General features: G+C 53.7%; 1 protein-coding gene across 5 annotated transcripts in view; it reads left to right on the forward strand.

The window, feature by feature from the left end:
- The window catches only part of PODXL (podocalyxin like), a 69,953-nt gene that overhangs the window by 37,524 nt on the left and 7,509 nt on the right, over positions 1 to 24,920 (forward strand). For 2 of the 5 annotated variants that reach the window (XM_059725749.1, XM_059725750.1), the window contains exons 3-8: positions 810 to 1,051; positions 2,896 to 2,979; positions 16,363 to 16,522; positions 18,429 to 18,490; positions 19,265 to 19,435; positions 22,004 to 22,060. In XM_059725749.1, coding sequence (XP_059581732.1) covers positions 810 to 1,051; positions 2,896 to 2,979; positions 16,363 to 16,522; positions 18,429 to 18,490; positions 19,265 to 19,435; positions 22,004 to 22,060 — 776 coding nt within the window. The remainder of the gene's footprint in view (positions 1 to 809; positions 1,052 to 2,895; positions 2,980 to 16,362; positions 16,523 to 18,428; positions 18,491 to 19,264; positions 19,436 to 22,003; positions 22,061 to 24,920) is intronic. The other 3 variants (XM_059725752.1, XM_059725753.1, XM_059725751.1) reach the window with 2 other exon arrangements.

The following is a 24,920-nucleotide window of genomic DNA, read 5'->3' on the forward strand; positions in this document are numbered from 1 at the left end:
GGAGGGTTGGCAACCCTACAGCACCTGGGCGCGGTGAGCTGGTGGCTCTCGGTCCAGGGTCCAGTGCATAACTTCCCACGTCACAAAAGCCACCCTTAAATTATTAGCAGGGCAAAGCAGACCAGGGGAAGCCTTCATGGGGGCTGGCCAGGCTGTCTTCCCACATGAGCCTCATGTCTGGTTTCAGAGACTTGGGAAAGGGCCTGCTCAGCTCAGATACGGCCCCAGGTTGGAGTTGGCAAAGCCCTGGGACCCCTCAGAAACATTTCCGTGGAAGTATTGGGCTCCCAGTACAATGCAAACAAAAGCTTTGGAAGAGGCCAAAAGCAAATGGTGGAGCGGGACACAACTTTTTAAGGTTTTTTTCCCCTTCCACCAAGGGGGAATTAGTAGTAACATGGGCAGGGGATCTGTTTGTACATGAGGACACCTACTTCCCCTTGCACAAAGGCCTTTGAGACACCAGGGACCTGGCTGCTCTCCCTCCTAGTGAGGCTCCAACCACTACAGTGCTCCCAGCTTTTCCCACTGGGCTGTGAATGCATCTGGGTAAGAAAAAGGACACTTCTCCAGGCCCCAGACTGCCAGGCTTTCACCGGAAGGACATATAACAACCTGCAGCAAACTTCTAGCCAGCAAGGTTGATATTTGAAAACTCAGCCAACCAAAATGAAGGAGATTTCTAGACAGAAATCTTTAACCTGCAAGCTAGATCAGTGCCAGTCTTTCCTTCACATTGCCTCTCCCCCGTTAGTGTTTTGCGGACCTCCATCTAACTCCCCCATGCCTCGTTTGTTCGTTCATTAAAGCAGGTGGCATTAAAGATGGAAGCAAAGAGCTTAAAGAGGCTGAGACAACCAGAGGAACGTCGGCAGCCACGGTTGGCACACCTGGGGGAGACAAAAAGGATGTGACCACGAAGAAGTCTGATCCTCCCTTACTGAAAACCGACTCAGCCTTGGAGGCTGCCACGTCTACTCCAGCTAGCACCAAGCGTGTGTCTGAGCCCAGTTCTACATCCAAGCCCAGTGACTCCCAACCCAAACAGCAGGTAACGGGCCACTTAATCATGCCCAGAGGAGGTAGGAGAGGAGGCTCATGCTTCTTTGGGAGTCTGAAGCAAGTCTTGGACAATAACCTTCTAACGCTGGATTATACCTGGTGTGGAGGCCTTGGGTCTCTTGACACGCTACTTCCAGTGGCAGGACCTCGACAGTGCCCTCGTCCCCCTGCAAGGTGTAGGGCATTTTTGACATTGCAAGCAGTGCAGTTGGGGGTGAGGGTTCCTGAAGTGAAGAGCAGGTTCAAGAAACACTTGACTGGGGTGATTTAGTTAGGGAAGAAGGGTCTGGAGCAGGGGATTGCACTAGATGACCTCCCTGGGGTCTTGCCAGCCCTCCTTTTCCATGAGGCTATGACTTTTCTGTCCTTCAGGCTGCACGTTCGTGTTGCTGTCTGATGGCCAGGCCACAAGAGAAGACACAAGCTCTGCCGTAGGTGGAGGTCTTCCTGGGAAAACCTCTAACAAGGCATGAGCCTGCAGCCCGGGATCAGGTAAACTCCCCAGATGAGGGGAGAGAGGGAGTCGCAATCCGGCTGCCGTTCAGGGAAGAACTTTATTTGGGATGGAAGAGGAAATATAATGGAGGAACAAATGAGCTGGAGATAAGATAGGTGGTTGAGCCTGCAGGGGTTGTGCATGGTGTGCAGAGGAGCGATGCCATGCATTAGAGCAGGGGTGTCAAACATACAGTCTGCAGGCCAGATCTGACCTGAGGAGCCGCTCTGTGCAGCCCTCCCGTTTACTGGCGGCCATGGGAAGTTGGAGACATGGCCGGGGGGAAGTGGCTTGCCACAAAATCCAGGCCTAGGTAGACCTGGCAGTTGGCAGCAGGAGGGCAAGCAAGAGCTGCTGATACAACCCCAGTTGCCTTCCGGTCACTTCACCCATTGCCTCTGCCATGACCCCAGTTCCTCGGCTGCTAGTCCCACCACTATCCCATGCTGGAGCTGCCGTTGCTACTGCATGTCCCGTGGCCCATGGCCACGGCACAGGGGCATGCACTGGTGGCCTTAGCTTTGGCACGGGGCACACGACGAGAGCAGGAGTTGCACTGCACGCATGATGCTGGAGTTGCTGCTGCATATCCAAGGGTGAATCCAGCCCAAAAGGAGCCCCACGGTCCGGATCTGGCCTGGGGTGCAAGGTGAATTTGCCCCCCCGCATTAGATGATGGGGCTAGGGTGTGTGTAGCAAGGTGGGGAGCATGGCAATAGGAGTGGGGGAGGTTTCTGAGGGTTGCTTTCACCACGGGTGGGTCTGAATCCCGGCCGACTTGCATACAACTGCCTGTCTAACCTCATCCCACAGTGGCCTTGCTGTCCGCCTCCTCCCATTAATGCCAAAACCCGCTAACAGGTACCCACCAGACAACGGTTTCCCAAATAGGGTTTTCCAGGTAGATGAGCCCAACAGACCTGACACGCCTCGTTTCACTCTTGCCTCTCACATCTGCGGTCTGCTGATTTTTGTATTCATTGTTTCACAGAATTTATGACCGTAAAAGGGGTCATTGGTTAGACCTAGTCCAACTGCTGGTATAGTACAGGCCACAAAATGGACTGGGATGCTCCAGACAAGGTTCTTTGGGTAGATGTGATCTCTTTTATGAGGCCAACTAAAAAGTTGGAAAAAACTTCTTAGTTAGGTTGGTCTAATAAAAGAGATCACATCTGCCCAAAGAACCTTGTCTGCCTATGTCCGCAGGCCAACACAGCTACAACCACCCACCCTTGGGACGCTCCAGGCCTTCATGCCTGACCTGCCTGCTCTACCAGAGACCAGGTCTCCATTGCACAGAAATGACTGACTTGGGGTGGCTTGTGTCTTTTCAGATCACTTGCAAGGAGCAGATACCGTCCGTCAAAACCGGAAAGGAAGCACCAAAGCTTGTAACCTTGAATGCAACGGGAATCTGTGTGAGTAGCGCCTTTTCCTGTATCTTAAAAAACCCATTCAAACTAGACCCATCTGCCTTGAAGCTTTGGAGATCAGACATAACTTTTACATCCAATTTCTGGTAGTCTTTGCCTGGCAAAAAGATGTCCTTGTTCTCTTATTGCTTATGCTGGGGTGAATCAGAAGCAAGTCCATTGAAGTTGATAGTATTATGTGCTGTAAAGCCAGGGGAAGTGAAAGGAAAACCCAGCCCAAGTAGTTTATACTAGGCGTTCTGCAACTATTTCTGAGTATGAGCCGTTCATAGGAAGGGCATCCTCCTCCTTGTTCATCTTCGTGTAACGTCTTTGCGGCAGGTTCTGATACGGAGACTTGTTTAATACATTGGTAACTGCCTTTAATGAGTTGCAGCGAGACAAAAAAGTCAGTTTTGTGTGAATTCGCCACCTCCCCGCTCCTTCCTTTTTCATACTTGTGTTTGTTTAGGATGCCAAGTGGCTTTTGGATGGGCCAAACCCCTGGCTTCTAGTTCCTGGGGTTTTCAAGACAGTAGAGGCACATCTGTACTGCTTGGGTGTACCCTGTTCCTGTGTCCTTTGCCAACCCCAGGAGTGAGGGGACCCAAACCATTCGGGGAATGCTACCCGATCTCCCCCTGGCACATTTGAGGGCACTCATGAGGGGCACCCCAGGGTGACTTCCCTGCCTGATTTCCAGTTTGGGGGTGGATGAATGGGAGTGGGTAGCCAGGGTGCACGCCGGGGAAGCAGGGCAGGCGTACCCTAGAAGCGCCGAGTCTGGCAGGATCCATTTGGTGGCCCTGACTTGTGCTGCCACTGGGGACAGAGAGACGTTCCTGACCATGGGTTGCCCCAGCTGTAATGCGGGCTCATGCTGGCTGAAAGGGAGCATAGCGAGAGCCAGGCAGGCACGGCTGCAAATGCATCAGAAGGAGACAGACCACTGGAGCATGCACGCTTCTCTTCTTCAGCCTGGTTGGGAGAGCCCAGGAGCTGTGTGCACCTTCCTCCCTCCATGTCTCAACCTATTGATCCGCCTCCCTGCTGGGGTCTGGCTGGCTCGAGAGCGAAGATGCTCCCTGCTTGGGGACCACAACCAGTCTGAACGCACCGGGGGGATGGAGGTTGGGGGGGCTGCCGCAGAAACCACCCCCGCTTTCCGAGTAATCGAGTTTAATCGAGTAAACAAACCCGCGCCTGCAAATGGCAGGAACTCGGCGAGCGGAAGCTGTGCTCGTTGCTGCGACGCGGGGCCTCTGAGTCACTTCTGGCCCCAGAGTACAATGCCTCCCTGGCTGTGCTCAGGCAGCAGCCCTGCAAAGTGCTCTCGGGGCTTTGCACCGCTGTGCTGGACTCGCAGCGGGCTGCGCCGCAGGGAAGGTGACTCACGGCTACCACCTCCTGGTCAACGCCTCCCCTGCTCTTCGGGTAAAATCATGCTCAAAGCTCCTTCAGTGGACACTGTCAGACTAAAATCCACACCTGCAACCATATCTGTGTCAGTAGTAATCGCTTGGATTATTTAGGAGGCTTCAAAAAAAGTATTGGGCATTCATATGGCTCAAGCAGATAGCCAGGTTATGATCTAGGATTTTCAGAAAGCCAGTGCGTGTCTGAAAGGGATAAACTCTCCTGCTTGGAGGAGAAAGCCGGTCTGTCTGGGAGGGAGGGAGGAAGAAGCTTCCACACTTTCCTCTAAAGCAGTGGTTCCCAATCGGTGGTGCGGGTACCACCAGCGGTACACAGACGGCCTGTCAGTGGTACGCATTAACAGATTTATTATAAATACTTTATAGGACAAAAATTTGCTGGTGGTCCTTAAAGTTGAACCGAAAATTTGCTGGTGGTACTTAAGGTATCGTTTTAAACCGGTGGTGCATAAACTGTTTGAGGGCCGCTGGTCTAAACCATCTCGCTTGACCAGTGTCAGAGACGCTGCCAGACTGGTTGGGCTCGGGGTAGCAGATCCTGCGGACTTGTGTACTTTTCCCCACTGATACATTTCCAGACCAGACCATGAAACTAGAGCAGGCAGCTTTGCTTGTGGTTCACGTTTATGGAGTCAGGTCTTATCCCTACACTGTTGCATTGCAGTTGAAACCGCAGGACAGCAATTAAGATGAGGACATAGGATGAAATGCCAGACGGGATCCGAGCTCTGGGCCATCTAGCGCAGTGTCCAGCTTGGGCAGCAGCCAGAGCCATATGTAGGAAGGTGAAGGATCAGCAGAAGTGGGCGGTGGGTCTCTACATGAGGTCTCACCTTGAATCCAGACCTTCCTCTCATATTTTCAGTGACCATGCATGTGCTTTAATCCATGAAAACATTGCAACTTTATTTTATTTAAAGAGTGTCCCTTTGGGCTCTAAGTTACCTCGCCCACTTTGCTTCAGTCATGCACGGGTGATGGGTTGGCTCACTGTGCGCGGTCAGGTGGCTAGCAGCTTGGTTCAGGGACCGGAAGAGCCTTGTAGCAAAAGGTTTGACTTCATTAGCTCCAGTGGAAGAGCTGGTGGCGATGGGCCTGAGTTTCAATCGCCCTGTGGAGTTTGCCTGTATACACTCGGAGTTTGTTACAAAGGGGCGCCCTGTGCAATGCCTAGACTAGTGTTTCTCCATCCTTTTAGACTCAAGACACCCCTCCTTAGGGTCAGGGCACCCTTGTTAGATTCAGGGCACCCCTTGGAAGATGCCGGCTCTTAGCTGTCACTTGTTTTTGACTGCAGAATAAATACTAAAGTAATCCTTTTGTTGCAGAGAACTCAGAAAGAGCACGCCAGGGCAGCATCACTATGGATTTCTATTTGAAATCTCGAGTTTTATCTTGTGAATTGTGTTTGCACACCTAACAATGCTAAGGTTGTGCGGCACCATGGTTGATAATCACTGGTTTCGTCTACGTAGGTTCGTATAAAGTGCCTTTCACTGGAGCGTCCAAGGGCAGATTGCAGATTGGCCCCTTAGGCACCACCAAGTGTGGATACATTACCTGGGCTTCCCTGGGAAACTGAGTCAGAGGAATCAGGTGAGGTCCCTGGGCTCCTCAGCTAAAGAGGAGAGTTAAATGGATAGACCGAGTGCCGAACCTGGAGGCCTGGAGCTGGCCGGTATGACCTGCTAAGCACAGGGGTGTTTCTGAGCTCCTTCCTTGGACTTGACCTAGGGGTGCACGTTAGGCATCACGGAAGAAGCTTTTGAAGGTCGGCCCCTAACGGGGGCTGAGGGTGGTAGCCATGCCCACCTTGTATAGCAGCTCTTGCCCAGCACGTGGGAGACCTGAGCTTTGGGCCCTCGAGCAGTGGAGTTGCAGCTCCCCATTCCCACTTTCCAGCTGCGATCCCGACCCACCAGGCCAGAGACCTGTCTCGCATGCAGCTGCCAAATGAATTTCGGCACTTAGAGGGGCTTGTGGTCTCTAGAGACATAACACCCTAATTCACCATGGGTAAAGCAAGGGAACCACAGCAACCAACATCCTGCTGCTGCGAGGGTTGTTCAAGTGCACTCAAGAGATCCCAGGAAGACGGCCGTGACCTCCGCTACAAAGGAAGGCAAACACTTGTTCTGCTCACAGATGCCAACAGATTTAAGCCAAAGCAGTGCCCTGTTTGCATGCATTAATGCATTAATTGCAAGCCTCTTATCTCAGCAACTTCTTTGTCTCCTTGCTGCTGGGGGTATCTGTGCTATCACTCCCTCCGGCTGGTAAGCTCAGGTGCCTCGGGAAGTCATATTCATCACAGCTACCATTAACACAAAATGCCGATTCAAATTTTTTACCGTTTTCAGTAAGATGGTTAGTATGTCCTGCAGCCTCTAAAATCACCCCTCGCACCCATGCCATAAAGCCTCCCACTCTGCTGCCCATTTGGCTCCCAACCTAGGCAGATCAATGGAAACCCATCCTGTCTGACGTCCTGCCTTTACAGATGTGGCAAACAAGTCTCCAGCCAAATCCTGGCAGTCAGGTGGAAACCTCTTATGCAGTTCACAACGCGCATAGACAGCAAGTGGAGTCAGATCACATTTTTGCATTCAGCATTTGAAGCACAGACCCCCGGCTAGAGTTGGCATCACAGCGCGTGTCGTGTTGCACGCACATCGTGAGAGACAGGCTCTACCCCAAAGCGTTGAATTATCTAAACAGGCAGGACTGACCGAGTGTGGGAGGGGAATTAGAGGTACAGGGGGGTTGCCCAAGGGGTTGGGAGCAAGAAGCCAGTTTCCTGGCTCCCAGCAGTGCTCTGAGTGTATTGGGCCATGCTGCCTCCTGGCACGTCTCCCCAGCAAGGTTGGGGGCAGTTGTGATGGTCCAGGGCATGGATCAGCCCCTGCGGGCCCTACGCTGATCATCTTCCCCCATAGCACGGAGAGGAGTGTCTTGGGTGACCAGGAGCAACGTGCACCACAATCTCCTGGGCCCAGGCCATGCAACACCTGGTCGCTAGACTCAGTTGGACATGCTGCGGGTGGTGGAGGAGGACAGATGTGACACATCTCTGGCAGTCCATTGCCAAAAAGACAGGCTTTAGGGTGCTGGTCTAGCAGCAGGTCCCTCGGGTCTGAAAGGTTTGTGCCCAGGCAGCCTAGATGGGCTTTGAGCGCCCTTGGGGTGCAGGGGAGCCATGTGTGGGGCTACGGTGGAGACCGTCTATCCTCCGGGCTTCACACTTGCGATCCTGGTGCTCTTTAACGGCTGTCACAGATTGCTGCTCCTGGTGCTCCTTGCTGTCCCAGCTAAGGAGTGCATTGCTGGGAGCGGTGTACATGCCTTTAGGCCTGCTGATATGGCTGGTGTCTCCGTGTGTGCAGACTTGTTCTGGCAGCAGATTCTGTTTGCATGCCTAAATAAAATGGAGAAAAGCTCCTTTTGGGCTGGAATGGAGCCTGGCGAGTGAATGTGTGTGCAAATCTCCTGGTTTGGCATCTTCTTCATTTCCGCCGTGCTAGGGGCAGCTGCATTATCCCTCCCCATGTCCGGCCATCCAGGAAGCCTGCCGCTCCAGTCCCTCAGGTGGCTCGGATCATAATATTTATCCAAGCTGCCATTAACACCCAGTGCGGATCCAGGTTTGAAGCCATTTGCAGTAGGACTGTGAGCGTGTGTCCTTCGGCATTTAAATCGTTCCCCAAAACCTCCCACTTGATCCGCCATTAACTCTCCACCCAAGGAATTCCTGAAAATCATAAGCATTTATGCTTCCCAAGCTGGGCAAATAATTAAGAACCAACCATATCCGACTTCCTGCCTTTGAAGATGTGGCAAACAAGTCTCTAGCCAAACCTTGTCAGCCAGGTGGAAAAGTCATGTGTCATTCACAACTCATGAGAAAAACAGCAAACCGAGTGCTGCCAGAGACGTCTTCTTAGGGGATCAGAACTTGGGTCGACTTCAGGGGTGTTGGATAAACTCACAGTGTCCCTAAACCACTTGGGCTTTGACCATGAACAACACCCTATAATGTCAGGGGGTCATATTTATAAGGCTGCGGTCACCGAAAGCTCCAGTGGTAGCAACCCTGCAAAGTGAAGGCAAGTGCACCCAATTGCACGGGGATGGAAACGTGGAAAGCAAATGTTTAACCCTGTTCCTCCGGCCTCCCTGGAGAGGGCAGAGCATTTGGCTAGGATGCTGGATAATTTCCACAGTGAAAGGAAACCCAGCAATGAGATGGTCTTTGGAGACACTCCAGCCAGGGCCAGCACTGGGGAGGACAGGACTGAGCATACTCTGCTCACAGCACATCCACCTGAGTCTGCAGACTCACGCCAAATCTCGCAGTTTGCCTAAGAGACTGCTCTGGATATGTCCCCTGCTTTCAAGACTTTGGTCTCTACCAGGTCTGAAAGCAGGCTAGGGAAGAGTCCACAGCGGCATCACTTCTAGGGCTAGACCACATGTTGGGCAGGGTGTGCTCAGCCCCGTGATCTGCAGGAAATGCTGCTGACACTGGAAAGACTAAAACAGTCAAAGCTCGAAGCCATTCCCCCAAGTTTCCTCCACCAGAGCCAAGCTTAGCACCCAAGACTCCTGGCTCCCATTTCCCTGCTTGGCTACTTGTCCGGCAGCGGAGGGCCGGTCACGCTGGGCTGTTCCCTCGTGCAGGCAACGCTCCCTCCCCAGAACAGATCCTTCGGTTCATTGTGCCCTGACAATATGTCATGACAGCCCAGGTGTCTGGCTGGTGGGTCTTGCTCACACGCTCAGAGTTAAAGCAATCACCATTTTGGGGGTAAGGAAGGCATTTCCCCCTGGATCCGATTGGTAAGGATCGCTGGACTTTTTTTGCCGTCTGGTGAAGCCTGGGGCATGGTCTACGTGCTTGGATCATCTGGACAAGTTTTATCCTGCCATTGCATGGCCAAAATACTGCCGATGCCCTTGTCTCTTCCTGAGGTGCACTGGAGGGGCCTGGCTTGTGGTTTCAGTGGCTGTTTTGTGACCCCTCCAGACAACCCTCTATTGTATGGCTGGCCGCCGTTGCAGGAAACTGGACTCAGTGACCTGGGCGGCCCTTTCCATGTCTGTGCTCCAAAGAGGATGTCTACACCACCTCTACAGTAACCCTGAGACTGGTGCGGAGAAAAAGCTCTGCCTGCTTGGCCCAGCCCTGCCTACCCTACTTGCCAAAAAATGTCTGGTGGTTGCTTTTTCATAGACTCGTAGAAAATGAAAGTTGGAAGGGACCTCAGGAGGTCACATCTAGTCCAACTCCCTGCTCAAAGCAGGACCAGCCCCACCTAGATCATCCCAGCTAAAGCTTTGTCTACCTGGGGTTAAAAAAACCCAAGGATGGAGAGTCCACCACCTCTCTGGGTAACCTGTTCCAGTGTTTTACTGCCCTCCTAGTGAGATAATTCTTCCTAATATCCAACCTCAACTTCCCTTGTTGCAACTTGAGCCCATTGCTCCTTGTCCTGTCATCTGCCCCCACTGAGAACAGCCAAATCCTCTTTCAAACTCCAAGACCTGAAGCTGGGCTGTGTCTGAGCGAATGTGGCTTTTCTTCAGCATCTGGAGTTGGGGGAAGCAAGCAAGGCTGTTTCTCACCGCTGGAGTGGCATGGAGACACCCCAAATATCATTGTAACAGCCCAGCACGATGCAGATGTGAAGGTATTGGAGGACTTCTAGGATGGTCTGCTAGGTTGGGGTAAGCCAGCACTTGCCCATCGGTATCCGGCCAGTTGGGCTTCAACAGCATCTTTCGAGTAGGGCTCTCAAAGCACTTAGGGCATTGATTTAATTGAGCCTACACCATCTCACTCGGGAGGCAGGTGATGCCCATGGACTGGATTTTTACTGTAATCCTGCAGGCTGAGTTGCATTTTACTGGGTGACTATCATTATCCAGCTGTATCCATTGGGCCAACACAAAACTGAGCTTGATGGTCTTAATTTGGAGGGGATCAGGTCAGCGGAAAGGAGAAGGAGGGGGGGGCTGTGGAGGAAGGAGGAGGAGGAAAGAGGGGAGAGTCGTGAAAAAACAAGGAGGGCAGGGAGCAAGGGAAGGATGGAGGACACAGGTCCATGGCACAAGATGGAGAAGGTCCAGCCGGAACGAGGGAGCTCCCTGGATGTCCAACAGTCCCCGTTTCGGCAGCGTCTGTCCCTATCAGCTGGCATGTCTGGGTACTTGGGAAGTGGTGCAAGGGCCCCCAGCAGTGCGGGAAGTGAAGGGTGCAGAAGGCATTGCTCTTCTCTTTAAATCAGCCGTGCCAAAACAGATCCCGCCGTTCGGTGCTATGCTGCATCAGATGATGCACTAACCACTGGCTATGCCTTGATATTTTGGAGAGGGTCTTCATCTCGGAGTCCGACCCGAAAGCCAGCTCTGGTAACTGCAGGGAGAGTTGCGGGCGGTCGTTTCAGCCTGGCAGAGTATTTTGCTTCACTGTATTGTGGCTGGGTATAATGAAGGAGCTGTCAGTGTACCTGCCCTTCCTCTCCAGAGCGATCGGGGGCATCATTAGTGATGCTAAGAGGCTTTCGGAGCCCAGGTTTTCTGCATGCCAGCCTCTTCGCTCTGCCCAGCATCCTCTTCCAGCGAGGCGAGTCTTGAAAGGGAAGCTCTTTGCTATGCCTAACATCGCCTGGCCCGGGCAAGCCTGTTCCTGGGACCACTCCCCAGAAATAACGCCGCTCGCTCCTTTGATTTGCTTTCTTAAAGGGCCCGTAACACCTGGTTTCTATCCGCCGAGAAAAGATTAGAGCTGCGGGGACAGGCCTTTGCTTCCTGCAGATCTGGGCAGCGTCACCGCGCAGCAGCTTCCCCGCCAGCCCCGGCGGTGACTGACATGGGAAAGCGGAGCTCTGCCAGGCCCAGCTCACGGCGAGCTTGCTGCGTTGCATTGTGAAGCCTCATTTGGAGCCTGTATTTTTTCCCACGTCAGCCGCGCGAAGCCCTGAGCAGCGTTACTTCACTGACTTGGACGAGAGTGGAGAAGGGAAAATCTTTGTCCTTGCTCCTTCCCCAGCCCCCCAGTCCATCTGGCTGGAGCAGTTTTGTTGATTCAAGTGCCGTTACCTCATTTGGGGATGTTAGTTTTAGATTCCCACCAGTGTGGGAACCAGATTAGCTCAGCTTGTCAGGTCCTGTCAACTCCAGCCAAGGAATGCAAAGTGCCGCGGAGGGCCGGCGCTGGAGCAGATGGGAGCCGCAGGGGATGGCCCCGCTCGGGAGCCTGGAAAAGCGACAAAGCTTTTTGCCTCCGAGGGCGCTAGGTGCAGCCCGGCTCAGGGCAGGAGCAGTTGAACGTTGCTCTGAGATGGCTTTTCAGGACGTGTAGGAGGCAAGCCTGGAGGTTCCCAGCAGGTGGAAAGCAGCCAAAGCCACTGGCACAAACTATAGCTGCAAGGATAGGCTTGAAAAGGATAGTTGGGCTTTGGGGTGTCTCATCCCCAACTTTCACAAAGTCCTGAAGGCTCCTCGTCACCGCCGTTTGGCCAAGATGGCCATCCACCAGCATGGGGAGGCCATGTTCTTGTGACCCTCATCCGCCCCGCGTCCCTTGGGGGGCGTCCAGTGGCTCCTTGCCTTCCTCCTGGAGCTGCGGGTGTCATCTGCAGCTCTCTGCTTGCTGCCCGCTCCGGGTCCCTCGGAGCCCCTCTGGGACCTGTTGCACCCATTCCCATTTTGCATTTGGTTAAGTGGTGTCATTTCTGGCTTTTCTGTTGCTTTGCAGGATGGTGTCCATCACCTCAGCCTTAAAAATAAGGCAACGTCCTCTGTCCGGATGCCATTAGGTGCTTTTTAAAGCCCTGGTGCCTCAAGGTGACCAAATATTTGCGCAGCCTTTGGCCACCTCCCGACAGGCGCCTGCGCTGGGTGAGGAAGATGAGGTGTATTCAGCGCAGCCGAGGTGGGGGACTTCCCTGCTGTTCCACTGACTTCTTGTACGGCTCAGGTCAAGTCACTTAGGTGCCTAAATCCCCTTACGGAGCTGAGCCATAGTTTGCCCGTTCCCCATCTGTAAAATGGGGTTCCAAGTCCTTCACTCCTATGCAAGGGATGCGGTGAGGCTCAACCTATTGGCGACGTGGGTGAAGAGGCCTGTATACATCTTGTAGGACCGTGAGCAAAACTCCCAATGTCCAGGGGAAAAGTCCTGCCCTCTTGGGCCCTTTCTCTCCCAGCAAAACGCCCTGTAGCAGCAGATGCCGGGCCTCGGCACTCACCCTTCCCCATGGTTTGCGCCCGCCCCGCCTTGACGTCTTTCACTCCAGGGATGTGCTGAGCGTCTGGCTTTCTCCATTTGCAAGAAATAGCTTCTGTGTTGTCTTCGCAGGGAGCTGCCCCTGCAACCTCTTCAGTTTTCCTCCAGCGGGTTGCTAGGGGAACCTCCTGGGACTGAATGGACTGAAGTGGTTTGTAAGGACATCCTTATTAAGGCAGCATTGATTTCCGTACGAGCTTCCACTGAACATAGTGGCTCAAACCTGAAAGGGGACGTGAGAAAATAGACTCGTCCCCGCCAGCGCCATGAGACAGAGCTCCTCTCCAGTAGCCTGATCCCCCCGGTCTCTCCAGATGACCGCGGCGTACCCCCGAGATACGCTCAGTCCCACTGAGAGCTCACGTCTACACACGGCACTTCCTGCACAGTAGCTCGTTGCTACAGCGCAGTAGCATTGCATGGCACAAGCTGTGATGCGATGCTACTGTGCAGTAGTAACAAGCTACCGTGCAGTCGGCGCGGGGACGCTACTTTGCAGCACTGCCGGTTACTGCGCGGTCACGTAGTACTTGGGTGTGCGACTATTAAATGTGCAGAAAATGCAGGCACAGCCAGAGAGCCTGATCTCGGTGACAGCAGGGTAACGCCATTGAAGATACTGAGACGGCAACAAATCCGCCTCCTTTATCCTGCCTCTGTGATGTACTCCCCTGGCCCCGTCACCGCAGCATCGGAGCAGACCGAATCCTTTACAGCCTCACCGCGTCCGCGGAGGCAGGCTCGTGCTGGGATCCCATTTTGCAGACAGCAGGAGGCCGAGGGGCTGACCCGAGAGGATGTGACCTGCGGGTCTGTCCGGCACCGTGGCCGCAGACAGCGGTCTGTCCCTTTCCCCCGGGCAGGGATTGTGAGGAATGAATAACGTAAGAGGGTGGAGAAGAGAGTCAGCCCTAGAAACGAATCGGTGACGTGAGAGCTTGTCTAAACTTTCAGCTCTGCAGGCCAGGGGCTGTGTCACCCTTCACGTCCTGGGCCTAGCGCACAGAGCTGCGGGCTATACCGCACTATGATGCAAGTGGGAGATGGCGGGATGGACGATTTAGAAACACAAGCTGCAAGTGTCAGAGCTGGACGTGGGATCCAGAGGCAGGGCTGGGGATGGATGGGGCACGGTGAGCCCTGTTAGGACAGGCTGCAGCCTTGAGGAAGCAGGGAGGTGCCTTGCTAGCGCAGCAGGGTGCCCGAGCCCTGGCGCAGCAACGGCCTCTCATCTGTCCGGAGCCAATGCCGCAGAGTCCCAAGGAGAGCCCAGGGTGATTGAAGAGCCTGCCGGGGCTGAGCTTTCCCGGTGGAAAGCGAAAGGGCAAGAAGGGGACAGTGCCTGGATCGCTCCCCGTTCTCATGGTGCCGTGGCCAAGGCCCCCCGTCCCTCCTGGGCACTAACAATGCAGGCAAGCTCCCTTGCTTGCTGCAGCGGGGGGCTGTTCCTTCCTCCCAAGCATATGCATCCTGTTGTGGCTGGGTGCCCCCGGAGCCACTTGCTAAAAGTTTGGACGGAGTTTGGACGGGGGTGAGATAGGAAGATTCCTCCTGAGGTCACATCCCCCGGGAGAGCTCCGGGGCCTGACTGACAGCCTGCCTTGGCTTCTCCTTAGGCGAGGCCAGGACCCTCCAAGAGAAGCAGAGGAAACAGAATTGGAGGTTGAGCTTCAGGGTGGTAAATCCTGAGGGCAGGGCGGGCATTGACCCCAGGCCAGGCGCAGGAGGCTGAGGAAGAAGGCTGAAGGGCTTGCAATAGGAGGGGAGGGCTGAAAGAGACTCCCAGAAGGAGCTGGCTGGTCCACCCTTGCAGCCCCCAGCAGCTGGCCTGCTCCCCCCACGACCCAGCATGATGCTTTTGAGGAGCACCGTGCATGCACCTAGCAGACCAATGCCTACCCTTCCCGACACAACAGGAGGAGAGAAGAGAGCAGGAAAGCATGGAGACACGTGGGCCAAGTGAAGTGAACCACAGACACAGCCCACCAGCCCTGACCCCGCGGCAGGAGCTCGTGCACCCCGCCGTCCTCGGTCCCCAACTCCAATGCCCTGTCCGCCTCTCTGCCTCCCAGCTCAGTGTGCGTGCAGCTGTGTGGACAGTGCATTTGTCTAGCCTAGCATTTCTGCACGTGGCCTTGGCTTATGGGGACCTGGAGGAGCCATGAGTTAGAAGCTGTGCAGGAGGGCAGCCCCATTGCGTGGGCGGGGTGCTGCTTGCTATACTTGGATGCTTCCAGGAGTGGTGGAGACCAACATGGTGAAGCCAAGGGAAATACTAAGGTCACCGTAGAAGGGAAAACACTTTGCTTTTACAATCCTCATGGGAGCAAAACATGGCTAAAGGGGAAAGCGAGCAGTGGCTAGGGGAATCGGTGCATGATTCCCACCACAAAGCTACCCCATATCTGCTCTCAGGAGTAGCTGGTGCAAATCAGGCATTGGCAGAGAGAGCATGCAAAGCAGAGCATCTGCAGAGGTCACCGCTGGGCTGATGAAGGAGATCCCTGGCATGGGGTGAAGAATGCATGGGCAGCCGGGCATGGGAAGCTGCCCAGCACGTGCCTGGGGTTAGGCGTTGCACATTTTCACGTTTGCTGGCAAGCCGTCAGGATCTCTGAGGAGTGCTCGGGTCTGCCACGGGCCCATGAGGTGCTGCGCTCTTCCTGCACCATCGTTTCCTCCCCCAGAGGACTTCATTTAACCTGGCCCCCAGGCATCACACACCCCATTTCGCTGGAAGCCGGTGCTGTGCAAGCGCAGTTGTTTATTGGGACGTGCCTCAGATTGCACACCCTCCGCCTTTTCTGCAGCTTTCGGAAACGTGCCCTTTGAGACGCTCCCCTGCCAGCCCGGCCCCGAGATCCACCCCGTCCCCACTCCCACTGTCCCCCCGGGGAGCTGCTATTCCTGTAACTCCAAAAGCTGCAGCCCTCAGATAAGGACGGCAGTGCCCTGGCGCGGACCGCAGGCCAAGCGGATTTGGCTCGTAATAAAGAAACTACTTTTAAATGCTTCCTGTCCTGCAGACGCGGTGGCCGTGCGGAGGGAGAGCGGAGGTTGTGGAACCTGCTGCTGGGAATGGAGATAACGGGCTTCCCGCTCCCACCCTCGTCCCCATCACTCGGGTGCGGCGGGGCATCCAGCACCGAGGAAAGGTGCATCGGTGCTTGCTGGCGCTCGTTCTCCCCCGAGCCTAGCAGAGAATGAGTGTTATGCCCAGGGCAAAGCAGCAAATACAGCCACAGCCTGGCTTTGTAGGAGCTGGCAGTCAATGCTGGAGCAGGAGGCAGGTGGCTGAAACGTTCCCCCTCTGGTCCTTGGATCAACCCTGCTCTGCATTACCAGGACATAGTTAGCTTTGGCCTTTGGAGGGGCTAAACCGGAGGTAACACTTTACAGTTGAAGAACCAGAGAAGAAACCTGGTTTTATGTCCTGCCTTGCTATGGATAACCACAGCCGGCACTTACATGGCTGTGCCTCAGTGTCCCTTCTGCCACGCGCCTTACATCGGAGGGGTGTTGTGAGGCTCCGTGCAGCCCTCAAGTGCCCAAGAGAGACAGCATAACTTGTTAGGGTTAGATGTCCAGCAGCCCTGGTGCATGGGGCCAGGAACCTGTTAGGAAGGAGGGAGCTGCCATCCATGCATGTGCTTTCTGTCCCTGCAGGGCGTGGTGGCGCAAACCAAGCAGAGCGAGGAGCTGTATGACATAATCTGCAAAGCACTGAACCCCACATTCAACCGGAGCCGAGACCAGTGCACCGTGAGCCTGGCCCCCGTCCAGGGCTCCCCTAACCTCTATGCTTTGGTGGATGCTTCTATGCAGAGTAAGTGCCATGCACCTCCTAATGCTGATGGCAGGGGCCCTGACAGCAAAAGACCCTTTACCTGTTCAGATCTGGAAGAAGGTCAGCATGGGAGCAGCCAAGTGGAAGTGCTGGAGGTGTTCAGACAGGACCCCATGAAACACCTCCGACTCAGGTGGTGTTTACAGTACAGCCCATTAAAGGTCTTGTTTCTGGGCCCGCATGGGTTTCTGCTGCCCTCCTTCAGCTCCTAATGGAAGCCCCTTAGGGCCAGGGTGCAATAACCACTAGGCCCATTGCTGTTTCCAAACCCAGGTGCTATTGGAGCCAGATTGAACCCTTTTCCCTAGAGGCTACAAAACTCAGGATGCTCCAGCTTCAAAGCAGTTCCTTTTTTTTTTAAACCACTCTTCTCCATCTATCCTTCCTGCCCCTCAACACACATATTTCAAGGGGACAGAGGGCTCACATTTCAAGGGTTCAAATCCAGCTCAATCCAGGGGCAGCCAAGTACTGCCCTAGTCCAGGGCTGTTTCACGTGGCAACACAGTGAATCAAGGGAAGGGGGTGGATTTGAGTCCAAACAAATGTTTGCATCATTCAGCTGCCCCCAAAAGGCCTGGCCAGTTTGGGACAGATCACAAAGGAGGAGGGATGGTTTGGACAAGTCACAAAAACTGAACCCCCCCTCTCCGCTTCATTTGGATGTAGAAGCGGAGCAGTCACTTGTGTCACGAGGGGAGACATTTCCCCTCGGAGCAGTTTATATCATAACTATCCAGTAGTGGGTTTCTAAAAGCATCTGACCCTGGAGGATGGACCTGCTCTCACTGTCTAGGAGGGGAGCACCTGCTTCCTTGTTCATAGATTTCATAGACATTAGGGCTGCAAGGGACCTCGGAAGATCATCGAGTCCAGCCCCCCGCCCAAAGGGCAGGACGTCAGCTGGGGTCATAGGATCCCAGCAAGATAAGCATCCAGTTTCATCTTGAAGGTGTTCAGTGAAGGTGCTTGAACAACCTCCGGCGGCAGGCTGTTCCAGACCTTGGGGGCCATGCTTAGCTTTGCAGAGGGAGGGAACTAGGTTGGGCTGAGCATGCTGCTGGTCCCAGAGCTAGTCTGCAGGTGTGCGTGTGGGGGAGCAGAGGCAGACAGACAGGTGTGACAGATGTGCTGGCATCTGCAGCCTGGGTTGCTCAGTGCAAGCTGGAGCCCCAGTATGCACACAGCCAGCAGCAGAGCATGCTTGTCTCCACCGTCTCCCCCACCGTCTCCCCCACATTATGCCCCAGTCCAGGCATGCAGAGCGAGCAAGCCTGGCTCTATCCCTCATTTAATGCTGGGCTTTGCTGCAGAGATGAAAGGGGCCATTGGACACTGGGCTGCGCACACAGCCTTCACCCCCACCAACCTCTCAGCATGCGGTTGCATCCCCAAATATCTGTGCAGCACCAGCATTGGGGTCCAGGGAGGATGGATCTGCATGTGGCCCACGTTCACTTCCAACTGAGATCAAGGATATGAGTGTGAGCCTTGGGGCCAAGTTAGTCTCCCTAGCAAACCTCCAGGTCCAGAGCACGTTGGCAGGCAGGCACTTGGTCCTGTCCTCCCTAGAAACACGATAGACAACCCCTGTAACTCCTGCCATCCCCTTTACAGAGCCTAACATGAGTGAAAGCTGACAGCACCCAGCAGGAGAGAGGGGCTCCTGTCTGCCCCTAGCACCCAGTCTTCATTCACTCTACTTCTTCATGCAAACCACTATTTCTGCAGGCCTTGCTTTCCCCCTTTGGATGAGGGAGACACTTTATGGCACAGCACTTGGGCTGGGACCACTCCAGGCTCCCCAGTGGGAGGGCAGCAAAGAGCACTCCCTGCCCTGTGGGTGGGTGCACGTGGCTCAGCTGCTGTTCATCTCTTCCCTTAGTAAAACCGAGACAGGAGGAGCTTTTTGAACTGCTGAAGGAAAAGAAGGATGAATTTAAGAAGGTAAGAGCAAAGAGACCTCCCTTAGCTTTCAAATTAGCACCATGTCTTGGCCCTCGAGAAGATGCTTTGGACGAAGGTTGCTGTAGAGGCTCTTGGGCTTTACTTCTATGGCGAGCATGGTGGGACTTGCTTCACTTGAGCGAGGGACCATGCTAGAGCTGCAGAGGGATCGCTTTAGCAGCTGGCGAATCATAACAGCACCCCAGGACCAACCAGAGGGAAAGCTCAAACTAACAGTGAAGGGAGGGCAAGCTCACCCGCTGCTCATTCATTGTCTGGAGCTCTTGGGCATTGCAGAGGGGCTTCTCTCTAAGTTTGGAAAGCTTTGGAGACCACCTGACACTGGAAACAATCCCACTGCCCCCCTTAGTCCTCTGAAATCAGGGCCTCCACATTTAAGCTTTACATTGTGACTCTGCAGAGCCTGTGCCCCGGGTTCCTGGGTCAGCGGTGGGAGCAGATAACCTGGCCGTTGGGCAGCAGCGGAGCTGGGGAAGGAGGACCTGAATGTCTGCCCTTCCCCTTTGCACAAGTCCAGCTCTCTGTGAATGGAGGGATGTGGGTAGTACCAAACCCCAGCTGTTTCCAGCAGGGTGGACAAGAATCCAGCAGTAATGCCAAGCCCAGGGGAATAGGCAGAAATTGGCATCTTGCAGGATGCCAGAAGTGACCGCAAGGAAGCATATGAGGGCAGACTGAATCCATGCCCACGCGTCCACCATCCCATAGGAGCAGGCGTAGGGCAATGTTGGGATCTGTCCTCCCGTTGTACAGGCCGGGATCAACAACGTCATGTTGGCCGACAAGCAGCTCGGGGACGACGAGCCCACTGACCGGTTCAGCACGCCTCTGATCACCACCATCGTGTGCCTGGCCGTCGCCTTGCTGCTCACTGCTGCCATCTACGGCTGCTGCCACCAACGCAGGTCCCGCAGGAAGGACCAGGTAAGCTGCCCTGGGCATCCAGGTAGGGCAGAAAGGAGGGATACCCCAAATAGGGGCTGTGTTATTGCTGCAAGCAGACGGGCAACTGCCAGGACCAGCCAGGTTGAAACGGTGCTATCCAAAGAGAATTCAGAGGGAAACCGCAACTGCCCCAGTTGTCACAAAACCTTTTGGTTTGCATCAAAACTGCCCAACCTGACCTTTTAATGCTTAGTTCGTGATGAAAAGGGTCATTACTACAACTCTACTTTGGGGGGGGGGTTTCTAACCCAAAATAGTTTTAGGAAGAAACAAAACTTCAGTTTTGCTTTCCTATTTTAAAAAAAGAAAATAGAGGAAGCTTGGAGGGTGAGGAAGGGCAGTTTCCCCTCTTTTCTGGTAAGCTGTAATTTGCATTTCTCGCCCCGGGACGTCAGCCAGAAACACCGCTCCGTGGCTGGAGAATGGGCAGAGTGCCCAGGGCTAATGTTTTATCCTTCCCTCTAACGTGGGATAGCGCACACGCTGGACCCTAGGTGGGCTGCCAGGTCCTACAGCTGCTAAGGTTTTTAGGAGGGTGGTAGATTTTTCCTCTGGGTCCTGCAGAGCTAACGCTGCGACTCCGACCGCCCCAACGACAGGCAGCGTGGCTTCCCTGCCCAGATCCTTAGGGCGCGGCTGTGCTCGCTGAGTGCATCGCTGAGAGCAGCATTTTGTAACCCATCGACCTGAGCTGCAGCCTAACATCTGTGCCAGGGTACAGCCCTGGCAGCTCCGCGGGCTCTGCTGCAGCATCACTGCAGGCCGTGGGCAGTGCACGCGGCAGCTCGTGTGTGGCAGAAAAAGCTGAAATGCTGTGCAGAGAGTACGATGTGCACAGGAGGGCGCCAGCTCCCCGTTCCCCGGAGCACGGCAGCTGCTGCAGCAGTACTTTGGTCTTTTAAGTTTTGCACTGCACGGGAAATGCCTTTGCAGAGAGGCAGGTCTCGGATGAAGGCAATTTTTGCTGCAAAGCATATGGGCCAATGTGCTGCGAGTCTTAAGCAAAGACACCATGTACAGCTCTCTAAGATTTAACCTGTGAAGATGCTTCCTCCAAAGTGTCTTGCACTCACTGAGAGGGATGGGACCTGAGATCAAACAGAGCCCTGACTGTGACAGTCCCCTACTCCTGACCCATCCCCAGCAGTAGGAAAAGCCCAGTCATTTGCACTGGCTCCAGCTGCTATTGCCAAGAGTTAAACTCCCCAAGAGAACAAATTTGATTGCTAAACTATTGTTGGGACAAGCACTTGAGAATCTAGTCCAAATAACGACAATCCTCCTTTAAGCTGACTTAAAAATCCTACCAAAGGTGATTGCTCGGTTTCAGAAGCCTGGAAATGTGTGTCTGTGCATGCATGCATGTGCCCCAAGAGATGCCCGATTCCCAGTCCTAGAGACTGCACTGCAGTCCCGCTGTCGAGCAGAAACAGCACAAACTTCCTCCATTCAGGCCTATTCCAGTGTGCTCCATATTCATGAGCCGAGACACGCACAAAAAAAGATAATTTAGTGTTTGACTTCTACTCCAAGACTGCAAACAGGGGATGTTGCTGGTGTTGCAAAAGCAGCTGGACCCCTAGGGTCCTCATAGTGCTTAGTGCTGTACAGATACAAAGCAAAAATGCAGAAATTACAGTCTGAGTACTAGACCAGAGCTGAGAGGTGGGTACAGACACTCGGGAGCGTGAGGAAGCCATGAGCTGGTATTGGCCTCACCATCAAGTGTAAGATATGGGAACAGAGCTTTTGTAGGGGCTGTGGATCCTTATGGGATCCACGTGAGAAAGCAGAGGTGCTTGTTTGAAAATCTAACCAGGGCTTGGTAGAAGCCGGCATCAAAGCCAACAGGAGCGTGGGGGACAGGCTAGAGGGACACGGCCCACCTGAGACCTTCGGTTATATCCTAGGACTAGAATTCAAGGTAGCTACAGATCTCACTGCATTCAGCTTGTATCATCTTACAGTCCCAAGCTTCCTGTCCTTACACACGGCCAAACTCCAACCCCGTCCTCTTACAGCAAGAGACCTACACAAAAACAGGAGCAACTAGACAGCAGCCATCGTGGCCCCGATTGCACACACTGCATCACTTCACCTGTCATTTCAACCCATTTTGAAACAGAAACATCATCCAGAAGTTGTATGCATCCCTCTGATGGTCGCGCACACAGCTGTCCACGCATTCACTTCCTAGAGGCCACCAGACAGCCTCTCTAGTAGTACCACGTGCCACTAATTAGTCACCTGGGCTGCATTTGCACTGCATCTTTCAGGAGAAACACTCACAGCCCCAACCCCAAGGTCCTCAAATTGAGAGGGGGTCGCTTAGGCATCTAAATGCCTTTGAGGTTGTGGGCATTTACACTTTGAGTAGAGAAGGTTGCTTTGGGTTGGGTTTTTTTCCTGCATTTATGTCAACCCTTTGGTTTTTTCTTTTTCTTCTTGCTTCTTTTAAATACAGAAGAATGACTTGAAAGTTTTGTGTTTTTTTGTTTTTTCTTTTCTTTTTTAATCCTGCTGGTTTTTTACCTTGGAAATAACCAGACCATCTCCTCTGCTGTCCCGGGGTTTGAAGGCCGACACGTAGCTGTGCTCTTTACTGTGAGTTTTTATACCTGCATGCCAAATCTCCAACACACGCAGCCTTTATCCCCAGGGCTCGGTAGGGGCCGATAGCTCCTCGCAGGAACAAAGCCAAGGCTTTGAACAGCCCGACCTGCAAGCCCCTTCCCTTCTGCAGCAAGGATGTTCAACCGTGTGCTGCTCCACTACCCTGCAAACTGCTGGTTTGTTGGTGCTGTTTGGCAGTGCAACCCATTGCCCCATCAGCTAAGTATCTGTATGCCAGCATGTCTGTCAGAGCAAAACCTCTCCTCCAGCATAGCTCTGGTCACTGGAACAGGTTCCCAGAGGCAGACAAGGGCTGACATAAAAGCTGGGGGGCAGGTGGGCACACACACACACACACACACACACACCCACCCACCCACCAGGCCTTATTTTTATGTCATCCCAACAACACGGGACACAACCCAGTCCCCTCACCCATCCTTCCCAGGTCTAGCACAGAGCCACGTTCCCCTACCTCCCCTCAGATTTGGCTTCTGAGCTCATTTATTTGTCCCGAGAGAAATGCTCCGATCAAGGCACCCAAAAGGAAGCGGCAGCATCCTGTCTAGACGCTCAGAGGCTCGCACCGCACATTGTTAGTCGAACCCCAAAGAACCAGAGCAGACACCAGACTCGGGCAAAGGCTAGCGTGAGGATGAAGCACCGAGGTCGTAAGAGGAAGGCTGAATTTGATAGAGAATAAAGGTCCCAATGCAGCTCCCTAGAGGCTACTCCCGCGCAGGGTTGGGGTACGCTCACAGGCTGGTGCGATGAGTCCGAGGCAGCAGACAGAAAACCAAGGGCGAGGGGCCGGGCTCAGCTGACCAGATTATAACGAGTGAGGAAGGCAGCGCACACCTACAGCTACCTGAATAGAAGTGCTGCCGATCCCACTGAGAAGTTGGTTTTAAATTTGGGGGGGGAGCAGGAATCAAAACCGGGTGCACCCTTGTCCCTGGAGCTGCATCTCCCTCCCTGCACCTGCTGGCAGGAAGGGAAGGGAAAAGGAACAGCATCTCCATGCTTCTGGTCCAGGCAGAAAATCAGCTTCCCTGCTTTAAAAAACAAAAAACAACAAAACAAAACAAAAAAAAACCACACACACACACACACACACAGATCCCAATTGTAAAAAGTTAATTTTGGAGGGGAAAGTGCACATGGCATGCTAGTAAATAGGGTACATCACAGTAGCAGCCAGAGGTCCCAACTGTCTTCAGGACCCCTCTGCAGTAGGAGTTGTGCAGACACGTGATAAAAGTCAAGTTCCCCACCCCGATTGTTTTATAACCTAACATCTCATACCAATGTAGTCTGAGCAGTACAGCAATATGGAGACTTGTTCGGGTGCAGAAATGGCTTGTTTGGCTTTGCTAATGGTATCCCAGCCAACCTCAGTCACTTACTGAAATAATAAGAGCTCACGCAGGTGAGGAGCTATATCAGGATAACTCTGTCAACTTGCAGTCACCCCGGGAGTTAGCGAGCCAGCTTTTGCTGCCTGCTTATTTGCTTATAAGCTTTTTTTTTTTATTTTTTTATTTTGCAAGCAAGCTTTCTCATAGAAACAAGGCAGACAAAGAGGAGGGGGAAGGAACAGCGACAGTAGCCCAATCTCACAGCAGGCCAGCGCTGAAAATAGCCGGCAGGTCTGTGCAGCGTTCAGTCTGCTCTGCCTTGCTTTCTCCTTCACTGCGATTGCCAGCAGCTGGGGAAGGAAGGACTTCCAGCCCTCCCGTTCAGACAGACAGAAATCCCATTGCCTGGGCATTGCAGAACGAGCCAAGCTGCTGCGTGCTCAGAAGGGGCACAGGCGTGGAAGGAGGGGTACGTGACACGGGGCCGAGTCTCTGGCCACGAAGGAAGTGCAGTGCTGGGTGTTGCCATCCACAGGAAAAAGAAAGCCCCCCCCACCCAGATGCCAGCTCATAGTTTTCACTCCTATTTTGACTACAGAAAACTAATAACGTGATTTTTCTGTTGTAAAGGACTCAGAAAAATCACAGCAAGGCAGAATGTTTTTAATGCTAGAGATTCCTATGTGAAATCTCTGGGTTTATCGCAGAATCATGGGTTGCACACCTAACGGTGCAAACATTGTGTGGCACCCTTGAAAGGATCTCCAGGCACCCCAGGGTGCTGCTGTGACACCCTGGTTGAGAGTCAGCGGTGTAATCAAATTGGCCGGCACAAAAGCACCCACAAAACCCAGTTAAAACTCAGAGCTGGGGTTGCGGACCAGGAATGTAGCTGGAGCAGATGTTGGGTGGCCTTCTGCCGGGATTGCTCTCAACGCCAGGTTCCTCCTCATCGCTGGTTTGGGAGAGTGGAGAGCACAGCCCGTTCATAAAGTGGACTGATGACACCAAAGTGGAAATAATGGCAAACACCAACAAGCTCTGGAGAGACTAGAAACGTGGCCAGGCAAATAATCGACTGGCAATTTTATCTAGGGTGATGGACCCCAACACACATGCACAGGAAGAAAAAACCTGGGGAAGGCAACAGTGCCAAGAGACAGCAGGGCATGAGCAGGCACCCAACTAGAAGTTGCTTTGTATGGGGGTATGTGACTTCAGGCAACACTTTCCAGGCTTCCTCTTGCAGAGCAGAGAATGAATTCACCCTGCCGCTCTGACGAGGCTGCCTCTAAAACACCAGGTGTTGTTCTAGGTATCAGCTTATTGAAACACTAAATAGATCAGGCTGTGGAAGGGTGAAGACCCCCCCATCCTCGGGACCGACAAAACGGCCGGATTCAGACACGCAGGCATGTGCAGTTTGTGGCACTGCAAACCTCTTTGCAGTGCCACAACACACATGCGTTGCATGTTCATCCATGCATGGCGCT

Source organism: Alligator mississippiensis, chromosome 4 (assembly GCF_030867095.1).
Source record: "Alligator mississippiensis isolate rAllMis1 chromosome 4, rAllMis1, whole genome shotgun sequence".
Classification (NCBI taxonomy): Eukaryota; Metazoa; Chordata; order Crocodylia; family Alligatoridae; genus Alligator; species Alligator mississippiensis.